Consider the following 19,835-nt stretch of genomic DNA (forward strand, 5'->3'; position numbering starts at 1 on the left):
TTTCCATCATTGATAATAACTGAGTATCAAATCATCATATTAGAATGATTTCTGAAGGATCATAAGACACCAAAGACTGGAGTACTTGCTGATGAAAATTCAGCTTTGCATCACAAAAATAAATTACATTTTAAAGTATATTAAAAAAGAGAACCATTGTTTTAAATTGTAATAATATTACTGTTTTTTTTTGTTGTTTTTTTTAACTGCAGGCTTGATGAGCATAAGAGACTTCTTTCAAAAGCATTAAAAATAGTAATGTTTCCAAACTTTTGACTGGTACTGTACATTTAGATAAAGAGTTTGATATGCAAAACTGTGTAATCAGAACAATAGTGTTTTTCTTAAACAGCTGGTTATACCTCAGCTCAAATCAAAACTAACACAAATACATGTTCAAAATAATTATATTTATTTATTTACTGGTAGAGGAACTCAGAGTCTCGGGTTGTGTGGAGGCACTTCTACAATACAGCAACACAAGGTGTCGTTCACAGCTGTTAGTGCGTATACCAGTGTTTACACTTCTACACAAACAGAAGACACACATTTTCTTTGGTTTTCAAGTTAAGCGGATCAGAGGCCTGGAATAAAGACCGTCTTCAAATTTACGATATTCACACCACTGTTATAAGAGCTTCAAACTTTGCAGTGCAATCAAAGGTCAGTGAGGGTCTCATTTTTTAATTCGGTGAAAATAAACCCTTTGCTCACGAAATTATTATTCTGATCAGATTACACTGATCTTAAAAAATCCTTTGGCTTCATAAATGATTGACTACTGAGACCACAACATCACAGTTTACATGATTCTTAAACAATCAGTATTACATTAACAATTAGATAAATGCAAGATAATTAATTTAAACTATTAATTAAATCCTTAATCAAACCCACGTAACGTATCATAGCCACAACCGCATGCTGAAAAAATAAATATAAAGACAATTAGCATAAATACAAAACTGAACGAATGCTATGTGAACAGGCAATATGACACGCTAAAGCACCTTTGACAGTCATTTACAACGGATCGACAATCTACTTTTCATTCTGTAAACATTCCAGTCACAAAACCCTAATTAAAGTTGATTAGTAAAGCAAAAACGGAAGTAATGAAGAGGTTAAACTACACATGCACTATGTGTTTCAAACGCCAGAAATAAAATAATAAAACAATATATTCAAAAGCTACATAAAGTATTAAGACAAACAGAGTGTAGCATCAAACACAACTGTTCATTTACTCGTTCAACACACTTGCTCTATTAGTAGTGGAATATTATAATATTACCTGAGGTCTCTGCAATAATCTCACGAATTATGATGCATCACAGTATCGTGCGAGATGGATTTGGTCTGACACGGTGATTTTTAATATATTAACTAATGCTCTGTACTTTTTCACATTGCGGAACAAAATAAATAACGCTTGCATGTGAATATTCGATCATAGAAATTGCCACCCGAAGAAAAGGGTTTAAAAGAATATTACTATAAAGAATGAAATATCAAAATATCCTCAGATTTGGACCTGTGTTTTTCTCGCCCTGAGATTTGCATAGTAACCCTGATTCACAGCACTTCTTAAAAACGGCTCCTCTATCTGGTAAAGAGCTGTTCCCAGCCTCGGGTTGCTTCCATCAGGTGTCTCTGTCCGTGTCCCACCCAGGCTTCCTGGTTTCTAAAAATCCTCCCGCAGAACCAGCATCTAAACGTCGGCTGAAGCACGATGCTTTCTGATACTGCTGGCACCACGGTATACTTTCTTCCGCACACTCTTTTAAGCCTCAGTTTCAAGCTGAACCTTTCCTTGACCGTCCCGTTCGGCCGTTCCCTCCTGAAATGGGATGCGTGGCAGTTACCGATGAGGTTGTTCCGGAAGTCATCGCAGCTGAAATCCGAGAGAGCTCGGAGAGTTTTCCGAGAGAGCACGACACGCTGCACGGCGTCTTTGTGCTTGCGGACGACTTTCATGATGTTCGTCACCTCGGGAATCTCAGTGTCGGGATGGTTGAGAACTATAACAGGCTGGTTGTCCCGTGGGATTTGAACGGATTGTGAGGGGCTGTAGGGAATCAGTCGCAGTGTTGTGGGAACGTCTCGAGCCACCGGTTGCCAGTGGAGGTCTGATGCCGTGACGTCTTCAGAGGCTCGAGTCGAACGCTTCTGGGATTTACTGATGGGAGAGTCCGGAGAGGACGTCTCTCCCATGCGCTTTCTGTTCGGTGATGTAAGAGGGCCGCTCGACTCCCGGGATACACATGTGGAAGAGTTTGAACCATCAGGAAAGATGCTGACTGGCTTGGATTGCTGGTTTGGACCTGATGGAAACAGAAGATAGTTTACATGCTAAATGTTTCTATGCATTCTAATAGTGGTGCAAATAAAAATTGTAAATAATAAATGTTAATTTAGAGAAAAATCAAGCATGTTTAATTACTATATTTTACTCTGAATCAACATGCACCAATGCTACAATTTTCTATATGTTATTGTTAACAAACAACAGAAGTATTAATATCATTGCTAGGCAACGGTCCGTGTCCTGGTTAAAATTGCTTATTTCTCTGGATTTAAACATTCTTGGAAACACTTGGGATTATGTAGGTAAACAAATCAACAAAATATATAACATTGTTCTAGTGGTTTTTGAATATTGTAATCCAAAAATCTTACATAGTGTGCATTAAACAAACAAGTATTCGCTACTTCAATGAGCTCATTGTTTCTGCCTTAAATTATTACATTGTTTACATTTATACATTTTTAGCTAACATTAGTACATTTCTGAAATGCATAACTTAGACAGTCTCCTCTGATAACAGATCACTCTATTGTAATGTGGACTCGTGCATTTTCAGTAAAGCTGCTTTGAAACGATGTGTATTGTGAAAAACGCTATTCACATAAATATGAATTGAATTGAATTGAATATTTTAATTATTGTGTTAAATGTTAAATATATGGTGAAAAACATGGAAAACATTTAATGGCTATATTTTACTTAATGCATTTGTTGAATCTTTTTGGAAAGATGTTTACCGAGCAATTTCAGAGTAAAATTTTTTTTTTTTAATGATAATATTGATAAATGTCAATGTCAAAAGGATGAAAACCTTAATATTCTATTATATGATATCTATACAGCAGGGTTCTCTGATGATTAATAATATTTATAGGAAATATGAAATGCACCATATGCAGAACTATCTAACATTCATGATATAAGAAAACTGCTAATAACTATTGCAGATACGGACGTTCATAAATATGAATAACTAGGTTTGCAGGTTCTCACGTGTTCACGGACCAGCTTTGACTGTTCCAATATGGCGCACGACTTCAATATAGCGGCTCTCTAATGTGGTATCCATGTTTAGATATCTATGCATGTGACCTTAGATACAGTATATATGGAAGTGTTTAGGAAAGATGTCAATGTTTTGTAGGCCAAACAATGAACATCACTTACAGCCTTTTCATTGACCGCATTATTGTAATAAAGACGCGTGTATTTTCTATAAAGCTGCTTTGGAACGATATTTATTGTGAAAAGCGCTATACAAGTAAATGTGAATTGAATTAAACATGCTGTCTAAAGCCCATGGTTTTATGATTTTTCATGGCATAACTTTTCCATGTTTTTGTTGTTGTTTACTCCAAAAGCCAACTAGCAAAAATACAGTCAAACCAAAAATTATTCAGAAACCAGATCTCATTTTTGATATTTTCTTACTAGTGGGTGCATGACACTATCGTTCATTTATGTAAGTGAGGATAGCAAAATAAAGTAAACTGTGATAAATTATACCCAAAAAATCTTTTTATAACAATTTGGGACCAAAAATTATTCCAACACTTTGAGCTGATCATGTTTTGCTGAAGTGTTTTTTCTTTAAATGCTCTTTTTACACCACAGACTGAACAAAATGAAGCATTGCTTGGTGATTGGTTGAGCTAAACTGGTATTATCTAATTGTGTAGTTAAATTTAACAGCGACAGATATTCAACATAATTCATGTGTGAGACAGTCTAACAGAAGGACGGACAAAACCAGTCAAATATCAACTGAGTTCTTGTCATTACCATTTTCTAAACTATAGCGAATAAACTGTGCTAATGTGAGAAATGTGTCTGAATATATTTAGATTTGACTGTATATTCCATTGAACACAATTTCCATTGCATTTGAAGAATCAAAACATTTCCCAAACTGTTTTCCATGACCTTGAGAACACACAACAAGTGCACTTCATCCCAGCGTGTCCTGCTTACCTCCAGTGCACGTCACATCTGTCCGAGGTTCACCAGAGCAGTAGCGTGCAGATATCGTCTGATCCTCTCGCGCTTCATCCAGCGAACGACTGCTTGTTGATAAAGGCAGCTCATCCACCGTCTGATCCAGGTCTGGAGCGCTCTCCCTCTCACAGTCGCGCTGACCCACCGGGACCGGAGAATCCCCGGGGTCCGTGTTGTTTGTGCACTCGTCAGCGCGACTGTGAAATAACAGGCCCTCATCTTCACTTGGAAAATGACACAACGTCTCAGCCAAATCCTTCAGGGGAGATCTAGCGGATGGACTAATGCAATCAAACCCGGAGATGGAGCACGAATCTGTGTTTGTGTTTGTATCTAGTGTGAGGTTGTGTTCTTTATCAAACGCTGCACTAAGGAGTCGAGAACTACATCTCTCTTCCAACGAACCCGTATCTGAGGTCAGATCGCTGTGGCAGCCCGAGTCTCCTTGGCATGCGGTGAGGTTTTCCTCGGATTCACTGAGGGCTTTGTCTTGGCAGTCTTTCCCTCTCTTTGCATGAATATCCACTTCAGTGCTTTGCGTTTTGGTCTCTCTGGCGCTGCATACGTTGTGATTAACGTGTGTATCGCAGTCAGTGGGTTCCTGATTGTTGCATCCATCTTTTTGTTGGCTTTTTATCCTTTCAACCACTGAAGACAGAAAGTCCCGCTGAGCTACGCACTTCTTTCTGTGGGATGAAGACCTTCGAGAAGTCACCTGAGCACGAGAACAGTTTCCTGAGACGGTCGAATTCGATTCGACTGGTTGATTGGCTGGTTTCACAGTGTGAGGTTCAACACAATGAGTCGAAACATCTCGCTTGTTTGAAGGAATGACTTTGAGAACTAAATGCTTTTTGCCGTCCACCATCTTGAACCCGACCACTTTTGTAGTGCAATCTGGGGGGACAGATATATTGTTCTTCTCCATAAGTCCGGTTAGCTTATCTTTCCCAGTGCGGCGCAGGCCTGGGTGTGGCGCGTCGCATCGCCTAGCATTCGCTTGGGACGGACAGGGTGTCGTCGGCACGGGAGGAACAACATCAAGCTCGCTTTTGAGAGATATAGGCCAGTTATTACCACTACTAACAGTCCTTTCAAGAAACTGCTGCGTTTCCTCCAAGGTCTTCGCTGGATCCATTAACAAGCCACGGTTGTCCAATAGACCGGGGCTGGATAATGGTAATAATAACTGGGATGCCCATTGGGGTTCTGGTTTTGGAAGCAAGAACTTAAACTCTTGGGACGGGTTATTGTGTTGCTTGCAGACTTGTGCACGTTTTCTCCACCAATTTCTTCTGCTCCACCTTTGACGACATGCGGCAGCCATGTGCTTTAGGAGAGTGTTTTCTTGTGCCGCCCTCAAGTTAATGCTTTCTTCACCATTGCTTATGACTGGTGCCGAACACGAGTGACATATAAACTGCTCGATCTCTTGGATGGAGAGTTGGCATGTTGGACAGTAGTACTGACCATTCAGAGAATGGCGAGTTTGACAGTGTTTGGTTAGTTGGGGAAGCGTTTGCTGGACGTTGTCATTACAAATCTCACAAGTGAACAAACAGTCCTCGTGATGCATTCGGTGCTGTTGAAGCGTAGTGAACACTGACGTCGAGAAACCACACACGTCGCATGGGAACATCGGTGGGCTTCCTTTGCCTTCGTGGACGATCGTAAAATGCATCATCAATTCGCCGGGTGTAAAGGAGATGCCGTCGTCGCACGCAGAGCAGATGAAAGTGTTCACGAGGTGTCGTTTCTCAAACTTCTTTGTTTCTTTCTGTCCGTGCGGCGTAACGTTCTTCTCCTCTTTCACAGTGTTTTGTTCATTGGGAAATGAAAAGGAGGACTTCCTGAGACGCAGGCGTTTATGCCAAATGCTCCTCTCTTCATTCCCAACCTGAGCGTCAGGGTTGGCGTCGACTCTGTTCATTTTGGATGTACAGAGCCCTACACAAGACAAGGAGAAGAGTAACATTTTAGATAGATCAGGCTTAAAACTCAACAATCAACATAACATTTGTATCATACTTAATAATCAATGTTATTATATTTTCACCAATGGTTCTGGTTGCAGGACTGAGCAAAAAAATCATCAAGGCTGCATTTATTTTGATCAGAAATACAGTAAAAATTTTGAAATATTAATACAATTTAAAATAGCTGTTTTCTGTGTGAATATATTGTAAACTAATTTATTCCTGTGATCAAAGCTGAATTTTCAGCATCATTACTCCAGTCTTCAGTGTCACATGATCCTTCAGAAATCACTCTAATATGATGATTTGATGCTTAAGAAACATTTATGATTATTATCAATGTTTAAAAAAAACAGCTGTGCTGCTTAATATTTATGCAATTAAATATTTTCTTTTATTAAAATTGATTTTTTTATTGTAATATTTCACAATAATACTGTTTTTACTGTATTTTTGATCCAAAAAATGCAGCCTTTGTGAGCATAAGAGACTTCTTTAAAAAACATTAACATATTTTACTGACCCCAAACTTCTGAACGCATGTGACGTGTTGTTAAAACTGTGCTCGTTTATTACATTTACTCTTGTCATTTTGAGCAATTATTGTAATGAATGATGTGCAATATGATGTCAACTGGACATTAAATGGAAATTAATAAGCATTTATGATCAAAATCCATGAGATTTCCACACAAATATAACAAAAACCTAAATAAAAACACTGTCACATACAGTAATTACACAACATGTTCAAGAAGGTCTTTGAGAACAAACCCTGATTATCTGAAGACTACAACATATTAATTACAAGTCAGTATGTTTGAATTACGCTATGTGTGTGTGTGTTCAGTACTGTACTATGGTATTACCATGGTTTTCGAACATTGTGTCATGATGGTACATTTTCACTTACATTTTTTATTAATTACATAGTATATACACTAGTCCTCTTTTTGTTATCGCTTTCCTTTTCAACTATTGTTCCTTAGCATAATCATTTTCTGGTTTAAGGTTAGTTTAAAGCAATGTAATGCTTATGCAACATGTGTATAACAAATACACTGACTTTAATACCAGGATGCTTTTGGACATGTACCATGGTAATACCATGGTATTCTGTGAAATACACTTGACTTCCATTGTAATATGATAGCCGTTCGGTCCCATATGTTATACATCACAGCACATGAACATCACTGTACTGTACTGTTTTGGTAGCATAGTTTAACACTAATCTTCCTCACATCTCTGTCTTCATATACGCATACTGACCCATGCAACAAAGACGTGTAAGAAATGAATTAAAAGCAATCAAGGAGCACATACTAAACATGCATCTTGAACTGCACAAGTTAAATTATAATCAGTTTGCACCTGTGGTTCATTTGCCTAATTCCCCCTGTCACAATGCAATGAACGTGTTATAAAGTTTTAAAACTAATTTAATGCAATGCAATCTAAAAAGCAATGCAAATAGCTTGCGATAGAGTTTACTCTAGTAACTATGCAGTCCTGCTTATGTAAAGTTGCCCAACAAACATGTTTCAAACTGCTATATCTGTCATGCCATTTGCGCGTGCGACATTGCATTCCCACTTGTAAAACTTTAAATCTTCTTCAAAGTCAACGTTTACGTGATGCATATGTGAAAACGCGTATAAGTGCATGTAAAACTGTCGAAGGTGATCAGACTTACAGCGCTTTTCCGCCTCCCGTCCAACCAGAACCAGTCAACCGCGCACGGCAGCCATGACAGTTCAATCCGGGGACAAAAGCAGCTCAAGCCCGTGACACGAGTGGATTACCTGCCTGCCACATCATACTAATGCCTAATTGCATTGGCTAAATTGCATGCATTTTTCGATTCAACAATGCTTAGGTTTGCGCTAAGTCGTTCGTTTTCTCTCATTCATGCAACAGATTTAAGCCCGTGCACAGAAAAGTAGAAGCCTGTGAAGACAGCATGTGCTTCCTCTTTCAACACAACATCATTCAGCACTGTTTATAACCACCATATAGAGCCACTGTTAAACCTCCACACGACACTGATGATGTGTGGAGCACTTTACTACATGCTTTTACCAAAATAACAATGTGAGAAAAGTGCATGCATTATAACACTGTAGAAATGTATATTTTTTTACTTTTATTTAAAACCTAAATTTATTTATTTAAATCTATTTCTGTTTTTTTTTTTCTGTTTTTTTTTCTCTCTCTCTACCTTTTTAACTCTGTAGTGAATTCCTTTTGGTGCAAATAAATGTAAACTATTAGTATCACTTCTGGAAGTAATATATTCTAATAATTCTATAATCCTGCAGTGTAGTACTAGTCCTACTTTTAATGAATAAAATACATATCATATCTTTATTATTGCATTTGTGTGGTAAATTGAATGGAATTGATGTGTCAGATTACTGTGTGTGAGTGATGTGTGTGTGTGTGTGTGTGTGTGTGTGTGTGTGTACTTGTACAACTATCTTTGTTAAGACCAGTTTGAGTGTTAGACCATTGGAGTGAGGACAGAGAGAGTAAAGCAAGGACATTTTGGCCGGTCCTCAGTTTCTGAGAGCCTTTAAAGGCCTGTTTGAGGGTCAAGACTTGGTTTTAGGGATAAGGTTATAATGAGGTTAAGGGTCGGGTTAGGGTCAGGGGTCGGGTTAGGCACTTAGTTGCCTAGGTAAGCGGCTAGAGATTGCATTGTGTTAATGAATGTCCTCATAAAGATAGATGTACAAGAAAGTGTGTGTGTGTGTGTGTGTGTGTGTGTGTGTGTGTGTGTGTGTTTATGTGTGTGTGTGTGTGTAAGAGAGAGAGAGAGAGAGAGAGAGTAAATTCCATGCAATTAACCATAAAAATGAAATAATAAAATATATGATATGTATTTCATGCAGTAGAAGAACATTCGTACCCATGCAGTTTTTTTTAAGTTGTAGTTTAAAAAAGGGGGTTATAAACACCAGTAAACAGATGATAGCGATGATGAAACATGATGATTAGTAGCGCAGGAACACCAGCCATTGTTGAGGAGAGCGGGACCTCTAGTGGTGATATAGTGTTAAAACAGGCTCAAACACATTTGCACTTTTACAAAAAGCTATTACTGGACATTGTGATTCTTCTCGCATCTCTGTCACGTGCCATTTTATATAATCACATATTTATTTTCTGTGCAATTCCGTGATTAGTATTTTCTTTCTCGCTGCATTGACAAAAGTTTCGTGCCTTGTGATGACGCGGATGAAAGATGAGTTCTGATTGGTTGCTCTGTGGTTGTAAGGCGTCTTCCGATTGGCTGAGATCCGCACTCGCCGTGCCGTGTATCGCTATTTGTTACTCTGCTTGTGAACACAATAGTGTTGAACTTACTTTGATTTACACTTTGATTATCCGAGTAGGTTGGCATTGTACTGTCTGTATGCAGGCGTCTTTGTGTGAGGTAAGTACTTAACTGACTTTTGAGGAAAGCTTACAACTTACGGTTGTAGTGCAATTCTATTTGACATGAGTTTATTACAACACATTTGATTTATAGTAGGTTAATGTGTGCTAGTAAGTTGCATTGGTTCTCGTTACTTGTTGCCTGTGATCTGCACCGAGTTGGTTTGACCCAATAACTGTTGTGCACAATGAGGAAGACTCAGGCTTGTTACTCATGATCTTCTCCTCTTGATTGAGGATAGTGTTGGACCAATCAAGACCTCAGTCTCTCCGTCATCAGTGCTGATTGTTGCTCAGGCTTTGATTTGTCTTGGGATGCATTGAGGTGCTTTTGCTCAATGAAGCTGATCTTGATCTTCAAACCTCAAATATTCCAGGAGCCCAATGGAGCTGGAGGGACAGTGGTGGAAAGGAGAACTTGCAGAGGACATCTATCAGGCCCTGCGTTACAAAGTTTGTATCCCTGTCATTGTGTTGTTATTTGGTGCCACTGAAGCTGTGTTTATGATATCATGCACAAATCTGTATTACAAAGAGTGAAACTGACTATTTAGTTTGTATAATGTGTGGCAGGCATGCATGCATATGCAACTTTACTGAATTAATGTAAATGCAACTTGCATGCATTAAAGTTGTATATGCATGCATTCAGTAAAGTTGTATATGCATGCATGCATTCAGTAGTTGCATTTGCATGCATTCAGAAAAGTTGTATATGCTTGCATTTAAGTTGCATTTACATGCATTCAGTAAAGTTGCATTATGCATGAATTCAATTTGCATTTACTTGCATTCAGTACATTTTTATATGCATGCATTCAGCAAAGTTGCATATGCATGAATTCAAGTTGCATTTACTTGCATTCAGTAAAGTTGTATATGCATGCATGCATTCATGTAAATGCAACTAGAATGGTTGCATATGCATCTTTGCTTGGCTATTGCACAGATCGCCGTCAATAAAATCTTCATTGCAGTAAAATTTTCGTATTGGTATGCATAAATGCATGTATGTGCAACTTAACTTGGTTATTGCACAAATCAATATTCCAAAACATATTAATTGCAGTGTGATTGTCTCATTGGTTGTCTTTCAGGAGCTGCGGTTGCCTGCATATAAAGGCCAGTCCCCACAGCTGAGCCTTAGACGATATTTTGCAGACCTCATCGCTATAGTCAGCAATCGGTTCAAGCTGTGCCCAGCGGCCAGACACTTGGCTGTTTATCTGCTGGACCTGTTCATGGACCGCTATGACATCTCAGTACAGCAGCTTCACATGGTCGCTCTGTCCTGCTTGCTTCTGGCCAGTAAGAGTTTACTTCTATTTATCATTACTGAAATTAACACAATTCCTACTCTAATTGTGTATGATGCACAAAGCACACAACACACTGGAATGTGCCATAACCATGTGCAACATGCAAACATCACTCACATTTACTTCTGAAAATGCAAACATCTAGTTGAAGATACTGCAGTACATCAGGGGCTTCATTTATAACTGTTGCGTCGCACAAAACAGGCCCTGAAAGAGGCGTACGCCACTTCCCATGCATACGTTGTGATTGCTTAGCGCATGATAATAGCAGAACTCATGCTCTGAGCAAATATTTTCACGCAAATAATGATCAATAATGCACAATAAGGCTCTCTTTCCATTATAAATATAAAGTAATTAAAAATACTATTTGGCCAGTCTCTGTATTTTATACTATTTTATTTATTTATTCAAGAATAAATGATTTTTAACAATGTAATGTGACGGCACATCCGTGTCTCATATTTTCCTAATGTCTTGTACCTGCTAAACATGGGATCATGTGGATGAATATGCATATTCAAATGATATGCAGATGAGGATATGCATAGTAAAGCGAGGCGTTGTAAGCTCCATATATGGGTATTTCGGGGACGAGACGCATGTGCGCACAATCTTCCGCTGACTGGGATTTATAAAGGGAATTTTGTGCAGGTTCATTTATAAGCCTGAATATTTTTTGGCTTTTGGGTGCACGTACACTTTTAGGAAGGATCCTATGCACAGTTTTATGAATAAGACCCCTGATAACAAAAGTAAAATGGCGTGCAAACATTTCATTTCAAAGTGTTTATTATCCAGGTAAGTTTGAGGAGAGAGAAGACCGTGTCCCGAAGCTGGAGACGCTGAACAGTCTGGGCTGTATGAGCTCTATGAACCTGGTCCTGACCAAACAGGGTCTCCTGCACATGGAGCTGCTGCTCCTCGAGACGTTTCAGTGGAACCTGTACCTTCCCACGGCTGCCCACTTCATCGAGTATTACCTGCCGGTCGCTGTGAACGAGACGGACCTGCATGACGGCTGGCCGATGGCTTGCATGGAGAAAACCATGCTTTACATGTCCAAATATGCCGACTACTTCCTAGAGGTGTCTCTGCAAGGTGCGGCGTCCGGTCCTAAACTCAATTCACATTTATTTTTGTAGCGCGTTTCACAATACACATCGTATCAAAGCAGCTTTACAGAAAATGCATGAGTCCATATTACAATAGAGTGATCTGTTATCAGAGGAGACTAAGTTATGCATTTCAGAAATCAGTTAGATAAAAATATAATAATTCAAATAATGTAAGAATTAAAGCAGAAACAATGAGCTTGTTGACAAATGATTATGACATTGAGAAAAATGTTGCACTGGTGCATTGGAGTTTGCATCATATGTAAATTCACATGCATTGCATTTCCTGTGTGAAGATCATGCATTTCTGCGGTTCGTGCCGTCCCTGGTTGCAGCGGCGTGTGTGTCGTCCTCACGGGTAATCCTGCGTTTGTCTCCGTCATGGCCTCCGCGTCTCCAGCGTCTGTCGGCGTACACCTGGGACCAGATGCTGCCTGCCGTCGAGAGACTGTTAATGTGAGTTTGAGCTTTTGAAGAGTCTTCTGCGCACCAAGGCTGCATTTATTTGATTAAAAATACAGGAAATATTATTAGAATTTAAAATATCTGTTTTCTATGTGTGAATATATATATATACAGTAGTCAACCTTTGAAGTGGATTCATCAAAGTTGTCCTAAGACAAGAACGGGTATTGTACAAAATTCATGTATAACTTTGATGAAAGGTTTTGATCCACTTCAAATGTTGAGTACTGTAGTAAAGTGTAATTTATTCCTGTGATCAAAGCTGAATTTTCAGCATCATTACTCCAGTCTTCAGTGTCACATGATCCTTCAGAAATCATTCTAATATGAGGATTTGATGCTCAAGAAACATTTATGATTATTATCAATGTTGAAAACAGTTGTGCTGCAGTTTTGGGTACGTAAGATTAAAAAAAAAGAATACTTTTATTCGGCAAGGGTGCATCAAATTGTAACATTTATAATGTTACAAAAGATTCTATTTCAAATAAATGCTGTTCTTTTGAACTTCATATTCATCAAAGAATCCTGAAAATAAATGGATCATGTTTTAAGCAAAAATATTAAGCAGCAAAAACTTTTTGACTAATTGAGCACCAATAATAATTGAGAAGCAAATTAACATATTAGAAGGATCATGTGACACTGAAGACTGGAGTAATGATGCTGAAAATTCAGCTTTGATCACAGGAATAAATTACACTTTACTATATATTCACATAGAAAACAGATATTTTACATTGTAATAATATTTAAAAAATGTTACAGTATTTTTTAATCAAATAAATGCAGCCTTTGGTGAGCAGAAGAGACTCTTTCACAAACATTCAAAAATCTTAATTATTCCAAACTAGAAAGTATCTCAGTGATACTATAACACGGGTTTGACCTCATTGAAACTGCATTAAAGGACTGATGCATGATTCAGCATTAATAAATAACTCATGCCGTTGTATGCTTGCGTGTTATAAAGGGCTCGTACAAGGTGCTTGAAGTGCTTGAATTTGACTTTTTGAAATGTAAGTCTTGGAAAACCCTTGAAAACAGCCATATTTCTGAAAAAGTGCTTAAATTATTAAAAAATGTATTGATAAAAAAAATTGTTCACAACCGTCTGATATTGATATAGAGCCATTTCACATGGCTATGAGCGTAATATTGCTCATATAATTATTCAAGTATATGATACAGATTTCATTTTTCTGATCAATTATATATTCAAGGGAGAAAAAGTCAGTTTGAATAAGGAAAGTGATATCTTTCTGTGTCTTAGTAATGGTTAAAGTTACCACAGCCGTTGCATGTGCTGCACTTTATTTGTACCTTTTTTATTTATTTTTATTTGTCTACTTAATTATTTTTTAGAATTCGAAAGATAATAAAGATATTGTTTGATAAGTGAGATCTCTGATTGTTGTCCTTGAAAATCCAAAAGAGTAGTGCTTAAAGTCCTTGAAATGTAATTTTACAATATCTGTACGAACCCTGTTGAATGAAAAGATGGATGCCACAAATATTGGACGTCATCACCCCTTAAAATCACTCACTCACTCACTCACTCACTCACTCACTCACTCACTCACTCACTCACACTCTCTCTCTCTCTCTCTCTCTCTCTCTCACTCAGTGCTCACGACAGTGATGTAAAGGAAGCAAACAAGCAGAAATGCCAGCATCAGCAGACGGTGTATCCCGTCCCGGGTCAGAGCGGGTCTTTGCACCAGTACATGCAGCGTCCGAACACACAGTACATGCAGAACTGCCAGCCGGTGGTCGTTTCAGCGCAAGGTCCCGCAACATACCTGACGTCCACGGCGCCGATACGAGGCCTCGGACACACACAGAACATGGACGCCAAGGTGAACGTGCCTGGAAGAGCTTACCAGCCCAGCGCGCTTTACCCCTGCTTCGACAGGTGATGGAGACGGCACGGACCGCTCCACCGCACAGGGGCGAGTTTGTATTTATTAAGTGCAAACGTGGGATTGCAAACACCACTACCGCTCTGAAATACGCATATGCATTTACATGAATGCATGCATACACAACTTTACTGCATGCAAATGCAACATTCTGAATCCTTTTTAATTTAAGTGATTAGAGTGAAGATTTAAATCAATAATGTTCATGAGGTGTGGAGTCATCCCAGATGTGCAATATTATTATAATGCTGTCATGCACTTCCCACTGAACGCTATCTTGTGTTAAGTTTACTTCAAAGCATTATTATTTACAGGCATCTTTCTAAATGAAGACATCATGGTAGTTTGAAGTAACTTAAGTACAAGAAAATACTGTTTTTACCAACACAAGCAAGTGTTATTTTGCTCTACCTCATTGAATGTAGACCATTATTGTCTTGCGACCTTACAAATGCACTTTGGTATAGTGTTTTTCTTTTTCTTTTCTTTTTTTTTAAATAAAAATGCAACATTTCTGTTGTTACACCGAGGTTTGTATCGATTTGAACGTGTTTATTATTAAATTCACCCTTCTCTGATTCACACAAACATTCACATATGCAACTATTTGTCTTTATGAATAGTTCTACCTCAACTGATTTTTGTTTTGAGAATCACACACTGCGATTTTGATTGGTTTAATTGATGTTGAAAGTCAAACTGATACATTTGTTCTGATGATAAAAAGCGATTTGTTTCATAATAGTGATGTAAATATGTGTTGGCTTGACTGACCTGCAGCTAAAAATGCTGTCTCATAATCAAGTTTAATCAAGCATTTCCAAATGTCATGGTTATGTAGAGTGAATATTGGACTTTTAATTTGGATTCTAACGCTTGCAATGTCCAAAAGCATGGTTTAAACTCATTAACATGATGAATCGCTGCAGTTAAACAAACTGAGCCGTGTGTGAAATCATGACTTAAATGAAACGTTTAAGAGGGGAAATTATCATTCTTGTATTGATCTTTGTTGTAGGCACATACTATAGACCATACATCCATGTCAGGGAGAATACATAAATAAAGTAATTAATTAAAAATAAGATTAAAATAAATATATAAAAACAGATTAAAATAAATTGATAACTAAAAATTAGAATATTAAATTGATTAAAATGAATGAACAAATAATTAAAAAATGGATTAAAATAATTTTAAAAATATCTTGAACCTAGACAAATAATACATCTGAGAGTACAGAACGAAACAAAAACAAAATTATGTAACGCAATATTTTCCAAATAATAATTGAAATTGTCTAGACCTTTATTTTGAAGAATTGTCTAGCTATGGCTGTGACTAGACAAAGCCTTGTCCTTAGATTTTATACAACTCATATATTTATTCATATAGATTTTTTTATATATATTGATTTTTATAATATTGTTGTGTTTTACTTGACGACAAGCTTTAGAACCAGAACATATCAAAACAAGAAAGCATAATGTCACCGGAAATCTTCAACAGACATAGTTTAAAAAATATATTTATCGCGTTATTATTAATATTATTATTATCATTATTATTATTATTATTATCATTATATTATTATTGTGTGTGTGTTTTCTAACCGCACCGCAGGAACTCCTCATCTGTCGTCACATCCGGTGTTTCGGAAATTCTCTAGAATATTACAGGAGCCTCGCGTTCATTCCTGTGTGTGTGTATTTTAAGCGCGTGTCCGGCTGTCATGACATTACAGAATATATCCGCATTAACGCTCACATAAACATAAGCCCTGAACCTGTGCTGGAGACGTCCAGAGGAGCATTATATTACATATCAACAGGTAAGGGGAGGATTCAACACTGACGAACACACACACATGCTGTCAAAACGCTGTATGGGAGTGTGTGTGTGCAGATATCCTTATGTAGCGGTGTTCATACCTGGGCTTGATGCAGTATGTGTTTATGGTCTTATTAAATTTAGGTGTATTTTATATTATTTTATTTTGAAAGCCTGTCATTAAAACGCGCACACACTTTGTTTGCTGTATGAATTAATTGACATTCTCTCAAAACTGCGTTTAATCACCAACCGTTTTAACGGTAATTTTCACTCATTCCGTTAACACAGGGCATTTAAATCTCACGTGAATCACGTGGTCTGCAGTTTAAAATTCGATACAGTGTTACATTTGTTGTCATTTAGTCTAGACAAGTTACAATGTGTCTTTACGTTCTTAAAGTGCCAGTGCCCATTTTAATGCATCCAATTATAGACTTCAACTGTAAGCTGTGTTATGCAATAATTGTTTATGTACACACACCTCCGTCCTAAGTGAACTTTCTAGAGAGATTTCTGTCGAATATTCTCTGCAGGGCGGGTCTAATCTGCATGCTTTCATTTCCATCTGTTTAAACTGCGACAGATATACTAGTAGAGTACTAGTTAGTTTGTTAACCTAGTGATTGCAAATCAAACAGATACTATACGTATAGTCAGTTACTTATAGAAAATGTGGTTTAGAGTATATGGTTATAGTATTTGTTAAAGCAAAACTTCTCTTTTGTCCATTATTATTTTTATTTTATTTTCTGCCACCCTGTATATGTATTATTAAAAAAGAACGTTGTTTAATGAAGTGCCTCTAGTTACAGATGCTTTCATGTCCATCTGTTTAAACTGCGACAGATATACTAGTAGGCTACTAGTTAGTTTTATACTATAACTACGATATGATATGAAAATCTTTATTTCGAACTATCAAAAGAAGAAGGAAACGCATAAATAAAATATTCAAACAAGTAAAAAAAGAAAATGTATAACAAAACAAAATGTAAACATAATACACAACCTGCTGGAAAAGGGATAGGTAGAAGCCCTGGGCTGATTAGGTCCTACCTCCAGTACTTACCAAAACAAAATCACAATCAAACGAGAAAAATCAGGCACACCATTTTAAATGATACAAAAATACACCAATTTACACCCTGTACTTAAATTTACTAACCAAAGTATAGTGAGTTGCTTATAGAAAATGTGGTTTAGAGTATATGCTTATAGTATTTGTTAAGTAAAAATATATGCATGCTTTCATTTAAACTGCGACAGCTATACCAGAAGGCTACTAGTTAGTTTTGTGACCTAGTCATTTGTAAATCAAACAGGTAATTATAGATACTATATAGTAAGTTACTTGTATAAAAAGTGTTTTAGAGTATTTGTTAAAGTAAAAATATAATGTAATTTTGTACATTTTAGTACATTGCTTTCATGTAACTGATTATTTTTATTTTTATTTTCATCATTACCTCCCTTTTGTCCATTATTATTTTTATTTTATTTATGTATCATTAAAAAAGATCTTTGTTTAATGAAGTGCCTCTTGTTACAGATGCTTTTTAGAGTTTAGTTTTGCTTTCACCTGACAGGTGTATGTATGTATGTATGTGTGTGTGTGTGTGTGTGTGTGTGTGTGTGTGAGAACTTATCAAACCTATAGGTCTGCGCCTGCGGAAGAGAGCGGGCACACGGGCCCGTCGTCATGCTATGCTGGGGAAATGCCTCGTACGGGCAGCTCGGTTTAGGTGGGATTGATGAGGAGATCGTGCTGGAGCCGAGGAAGTGCGAGTTCTTCGAGGGCAAGCGTGTGAGAGATGTGGGATGTGGCAGACGTCACAGTGTGTTTCTGCTGGAGGACGGGACGGTTTACACATGCGGGTGTAATGACCTGGGTCAGCTGGGACACGACAAAGGACGCAAGAAACCAGGTTGGGCCACAAAGACAGTCTGCTAGCATTATAATGTAATGCCTTTTAATTGGACTTCTTGATCTTTAATCTTAATCTAAATGATTCACTGTGAATCACTGTGGCGGATGTCATCAGTCCCTATTATTTTACAAAAAGAAAAATAAGGTAATAATTAGGTGGTTCCTTCATTCTAGCATGAAACACCCACTTTTCTTGATCCAAACATTTCTTGCTGGAACAAGCCTCACCCTTTATTTTTTTGTAAGTTTCAAGTAAAGTAGGTTTTGAGTTTATTAGATCAGCGTTTCGTTGTTTTAATTTGTCCCATTTTGTTTAACGACCATTCAAAAATTTGAGATCTGTAAGATTTTATAATGTTTGTGGAAGATGTCTCTTCTGCTCACCAATGCTGCATTTCTGTGAACAAAAATACAGTAAAAACAGTAATAATGTGAAATATTATTAAATTTTAAAACGGCATGTGAATATATAGTAAAGTGTAATTTATTCCTGTGATCAAAGCTGAATTTTCAGCATCATTACTCCAGTCTTCAGTGTCACATGACCCTTCAGAAATCACTCTTAATATGAGGATTTGATGCTCAGGAAACATTTATGATTATTATTAATCATCATAAATATCTTTACTGGCACTTCATCCATTCAATGAATCCTTCCAGAATAAAATTATTAATTTCTTAAAAAAAAAAAAAAAAACATTTTGAATCGTAGTACATCACATTCTCACAAACTCTGCGTTCCTGTTCAGGAACCCTGGGTTATATTAGGTTATATCAGTGAAACAGCCTGTACTTTCATAACATCTGCTGAAAACAATCTGATGGATTTGGTAACATAATACCATTCCACAGAAATGCAGAGATTAGTCGGTCAGTGTGACATCGGCAACTGTTATTTCCTTAGAAGTCACATGACCTCTAAGTAAGTGACCTCTAACATCAAGAAATATGTTGCACTGAAACTGATGGTCCCTTTATTATAGCATCACTGTTTCACATGCCTGAGGACAAAAGCATATTACAATACATAACACAGTAAAAAAATCAAACAGCAAATACACTAAAATAAAATAAGTAGTCAATAATTTTATCCCTTAAAACTCATCTTTTGATCACCAAACAAAATAACATATCCTTAAAATATCTTGAATGTAACTCGACACCCTTGCCTCATTTAGTATACGCGGTTCTATGAATATGCAAATGAGCCCCGCCTCCACTCACTCACTCAGCTCAGAGATCCACTGGTTGACGATCACACGTTGATCTGATTGGTTACAAGGTAGTTTGTGACGTCAGAAACACCAGCGATTTCAAAGCGTGTTTTTGAGACTGTCTTTGGTTCACTGCAGTTTTAAGGAGGAAATACTCAGCAATGGTGTCGACTTATGAACTTACACATGGTTTGTCTTAAAGCACATTAAAAACACCACATAGACACATAAACAACATTTAAAAGCTGGATTTTCACCACAGGGGGACTTTAAGGAACATTAAGAATGTTGTATTATACAGATTATACAGTTCAAAT

The 19,835-nt window shown here is 37.3% G+C and overlaps 3 protein-coding genes across 5 annotated transcripts in view; 2 read left to right on the forward strand and 1 right to left on the reverse strand.

Moving 5' to 3' along the window:
* Positions 1-391: 391 nt before the first annotated feature.
* znf518a (zinc finger protein 518A) lies at positions 392-8,279 on the reverse strand. The gene is made up of 3 exons (XM_084391508.1): positions 7,976-8,279; positions 4,280-6,250; positions 392-2,324 (listed from the first exon to the last, which is right to left on the reverse strand). Exons 2-3 carry the CDS (start codon positions 6,231-6,233, stop codon positions 1,603-1,605), a joined length of 2,676 nt encoding a protein of 891 aa, XP_084247634.1. The 5' UTR covers positions 6,234-6,250; positions 7,976-8,279; the 3' UTR covers positions 392-1,602.
* A 1,293-nt stretch (positions 8,280-9,572) lies between these two features.
* ccnj (cyclin J) lies at positions 9,573-15,074 on the forward strand. 2 transcript variants are annotated; one of them, XM_084391510.1, is made up of 6 exons: positions 9,573-9,718; positions 9,963-10,173; positions 10,818-11,028; positions 11,841-12,140; positions 12,454-12,613; positions 14,250-15,074. In XM_084391510.1, the coding sequence occupies exons 2-6, from the start codon at positions 10,105-10,107 to the stop codon at positions 14,539-14,541; spliced, it is 1,032 nt and encodes a 343-aa protein (XP_084247636.1). In that variant the 5' UTR covers positions 9,573-9,718; positions 9,963-10,104; the 3' UTR covers positions 14,542-15,074. The 2 variants fall into 2 exon arrangements, with proteins under 2 accessions (XP_084247636.1, XP_084247635.1); XM_084391509.1 differs by having other exon boundaries at positions 10,098-10,173.
* Positions 15,075-16,170: 1,096 nt separating this feature from the next.
* The window catches only part of herc4 (HECT and RLD domain containing E3 ubiquitin protein ligase 4), a 28,139-nt gene continuing 24,474 nt past the window's right edge, over positions 16,171-19,835 (forward strand). For both annotated transcript variants that reach the window (XM_084391667.1, XM_084391668.1), the window contains exons 1-2: positions 16,171-16,375; positions 18,035-18,302. In XM_084391667.1, coding sequence (XP_084247793.1) covers positions 18,077-18,302 — 226 coding nt within the window. In that variant the 5' untranslated portion in view covers positions 16,171-16,375; positions 18,035-18,076. The remainder of the gene's footprint in view (positions 16,376-18,034; positions 18,303-19,835) is intronic.

Source organism: Rutilus rutilus (assembly GCF_951802725.1).
Source record: "Rutilus rutilus genome assembly, chromosome: 20".
NCBI lineage: Eukaryota > Metazoa > Chordata > Actinopteri > Cypriniformes > Leuciscidae > Rutilus > Rutilus rutilus.

Bases quoted from the DNA above. Each gene is read 5' to 3' on its own strand.
- znf518a (XM_084391508.1), bottom strand. From the start codon at position 6,233: ATGAACAGAGTCGACGCCAACCCTGACGCTCAGGTTGGGAATGAAGAG. The intron at 2,325-4,279 runs GTAAGCAGGACA...TGTTTCCATCAG, and splicing joins AGATGTGACGTGCACTGGAG to GTCCAAACCAGCAATCCAAG.
- ccnj (XM_084391510.1), top strand. From the start codon at position 10,105: ATGGAGCTGGAGGGACAGTGGTGGAAAGGAGAACTTGCAGAGGACATC. The intron at 10,174-10,817 runs GTTTGTATCCCT...GTTGTCTTTCAG, and splicing joins ATCAGGCCCTGCGTTACAAA to GAGCTGCGGTTGCCTGCATA. The intron at 12,141-12,453 runs GTGCGGCGTCCG...TCCTGTGTGAAG, and splicing joins CCTAGAGGTGTCTCTGCAAG to ATCATGCATTTCTGCGGTTC.